Genomic DNA, 3,269 nt, shown 5'->3' with positions numbered 1-3,269 from the left:
GTAATAATAAACGTATGTATTACTTTAACTGGACTTCGATCCCCAAAATTAGAGATCAAACGAAATTAGAAATTACTTTTGAATGTACTTCTATCTCCAAATATAGAGTAGAGTTCAAACACACATTATTTAAAGAACTAATCCTATGTCCAATAGACAGACAGAGAAATCATCCCCTCTCCTCTGGCGGAGTAAACCATTCGCTACGCCTCAACGTACGTACGTGTTTTCCATTCACGAAGCATGGCTGCACAATCTCCTTGCAGTGCTCCCTGCAAACCCGTCCTTATTCATTTGTTGTTATTATTGTCCCTACTACCATTGACTCAATGCAGGCCGCTTGGGCGCAAGGTTCCAGTGCCTGAGCAGAAACCCGCTGTTGGGTTGAGAATAGATCTGGTGCATAGAGACTCATGGCTTTCCCCATTCTTTCCAGTGAATATTATGGCCACTGAAAGGGTTAAGCGAGCAGTGCAACGCAGTCAAGCAACGGTTCAAACACTATATAAATCTGTAGTTCTAAAGGCTGCTGCTCAATTAGCTCATAAAAGTGCAAGAATCCAAGCTCCGATAAGTGCAGGAAGTGGAGAATTTTTTATGGAGGTAGGAATTGGTGAGCCGCCTTTATCATATTTTGGAATTCTAGACACAGGAAGTGACTTGATATGGACACAGTGTTTTCCCTGTGATTATTGCTATAATCAATCCTCTCCAATCTACTATCCTATCCAGTCCTCCACTTTCATGACCGTCCCATGCGATAGCTCTGAGTGCCAGGCAAAACCTAATATGGGTTGCAACGCTGATCATCTGTGTAACTACAGGTATGTGTATGGTGATGACTCCTTCAGCACAGGGACCCTCTCAATTGAAAGGTTTACCTTTTCATCAGAGTCAGTCGAAGAGATTCAGTTTGGTTGCGGCGTAAACAATGAAGGCCACTTCGGCCAAACAGGTGGAATGGTAGGCTTCGGACGAGGTGACTTATCTTTAATTTCACAGCTTGGTTCATTAAGAGGTGATAAGTTTGCTTACTGCCTCACGTCTTTTAATGATTATCCTTCCCGAGGCATCCCTTTGTTTATAGGTCACACTGCTACTTTCAAGGGCGCGGTTGCTGTCAGTTCAACTCCTTTTATTCAAAACTGTTGAAATATAATTTCAACTGCAACAATTTTTTTTTACCTTTGCGATGCGATGACATCGCAGATCGCATATCGCCTGTGTGCTTGGATCCTCTGTTTTGTTCACTTAATTTCCCTGATTGCGATGGTGTGATGCGATCCGATCGCATATCGCAGATCGCACTAATGTGTGTGTGCTCCACTTTTGTGTTCCGTCAAATGCGATTTCTGCGATGCGATCCAATTGAAGTCAACGGTTGAGTACAAGCCTGCACCAAATGAATTTAACGTGAAGTAAAAGTTACATTTATTGACCGCCAGTAAATGTCAGTAAAACATTAAATGCAATTTACTGTGGGTTGGTAAGTTTTGGTAATTTTATTTCAGCGGGAGTATGGGCACAAGAAAAGTTGGTAAAACCATTTAATTTTATTGTTTTTTATTTTACAGCAGGTTGGCAAGTGAAAACAGCTGTAAGTTTTTGTTGTCATATATATATGTAATGTTTTTTTTGTTGACCATGCAAGTGTAAGAGAAGAGGGAAAGAACGCAACAGCGCGTATGAAAATATACACAGCAGTGTAAATTGAATTGTAATGCACAGCAGTGCATCTGTAACACGTAGCAGCGAGTAAATGAAAAAGAAGGTTGCAGCAGTGAAATAGAATATACAGCAGACACAACAGTCTGAGTCTTTTGTTTTTTTTGTAAATCCCTCTGTGAGAGAGGAAGAACCATATTTCGTAACAGCAGTCTTTATTAATGAATAGAAATCTGTTGGTGTCTGAAAACTCTGTCGGCTGCAAATAATTTTTTTTTAAGTTTCCGCTGTGTTAAGATCCTGTGTGTGAAAATCAGAGCATTGTTCTCTGGTCTTTTGAATTTTGTTCGGAATCATCAGAAATTCCCAACATGGTATCATAGCTAGTCAAGGCTCTTTGAAGGGTTCAAAGAAGCTGAAGGAAGGATTCTTACTGCAGCAACTTCTCCAGCAGTGTGAAGACTCAGGCAAAAGAATCCAAGATATTTCTCAATTTTTTTTTTGTGTTGCTGTTGAAGACAGTCTGTTATTTTAAATACACAGTGAAGTATTTGAAGCATAGTCAAGTAGTGCAAGAATGGCTGGCACAAGCACCAACAATAGCATGGGTATGCAGCTCCCACTATTTGATGGCAAAAACTATGACTATTTGGCAATAACAATGAAAGCCTTGTTTGCTTCCCAAGACTTATGGGAAATAGTTGAGGATGGTTTTGAACAACCAGCAGATGAAAATGAGTTTAATGCATTAACTCAAGGAGAGAAGGATCTGTTAAAGAGCCACAAGAAGAAGGACTCAAAAGCCCTCTTCTTCTTGTATCAGGCAGTGCATGGAAGCATTTTTCCAAGGTTAGCAGCAGCTAAGACATCCAAAGAAGCCTGGCAAACTCTCAAAACAGCCTATCAAGGCATGGAGAGAGTGAAGAAAGCAAAACTACAATTGTTGAGGAAAGATTTTGAGAACCTGTGCATGAAGGAGTCAGACAATATTGACTCATTCTTCACTCAAGTAATTGGCCTGGTCACACAAATAAGATATCATGGAGAGATACTTGAAGAAAGGAGGATTGTGGAGAAACTATTGAGGTGCCTACCCTCAAGGTTCCATGTGATTGTCACCACCATAGAAGAGACAAAGGATCTCTCAAAATTTTCAGTTGATGAACTCCATGCATCACTGATAACACATGAGCAGAGATTGAGCAGAAATGAAAACTCATCTCTAGAGCAAGCCTTCAAGACCTAGATGTCCTTTGGAAGAGGAAGGGGTCAAGGCAGAGGAAACAAGAAAGGAAGAGGCAAAAGCCAGAACAGAGGTGGAAGGAACAGTCCAACAAACGCTCAAGGAAGAAGCAGCAATCCAAATCAGAACCAAGTTCAAGGCAGCAGTGAACAAGGAGGACAACATCATGCTCAAGGACAAAGGTATGAAAAATCCAACGTCCAATGTTATTACTGTAAAAAATATGGGCATTATGCCAGTGAATGTAGGAAGAAGCAGCATGATGTGAGTAATAGGTCTAGTGAAAATATTACTAGAGAAAATGTCAGCCAAGATAATGTGTTGTTAGCTTGTAACATGGCTGAAACAAATAGTGAAGATA

General features: G+C 40.5%; 1 protein-coding gene across 1 annotated transcript; it reads left to right on the top strand.

The window, feature by feature from the left end:
* The first annotated feature begins 243 nt into the window (after positions 1 to 243).
* Positions 244 to 1,152, top strand: LOC149263676 (aspartic proteinase nepenthesin-2-like). The gene has a single exon (XM_089389697.1). It carries the CDS (start codon positions 244 to 246, stop codon positions 1,150 to 1,152), a length of 909 nt encoding a protein of 302 aa, XP_089245823.1.
* Positions 1,153 to 3,269: the final 2,117 nt, after the last annotated feature.

This window comes from Pinus tabuliformis, chromosome 6 (genome assembly GCF_031772625.1).
Source record: "Pinus tabuliformis cultivar Carrire ecotype Pingquan chromosome 6, CPIR1, whole genome shotgun sequence".
Classification (NCBI taxonomy): domain Eukaryota; kingdom Viridiplantae; phylum Streptophyta; class Pinopsida; order Pinales; family Pinaceae; genus Pinus; species Pinus tabuliformis.
Note: the sequence above shows the minus strand (reverse complement) of the source record. Positions and strands in the feature narration are given on the sequence as shown.

Excerpts from the sequence above, each read along its gene's own strand:
- LOC149263676 (XM_089389697.1), top strand. The coding sequence starts at position 244 with ATGGCTGCACAATCTCCTTGCAGTGCTCCCTGCAAACCCGTCCTTATT.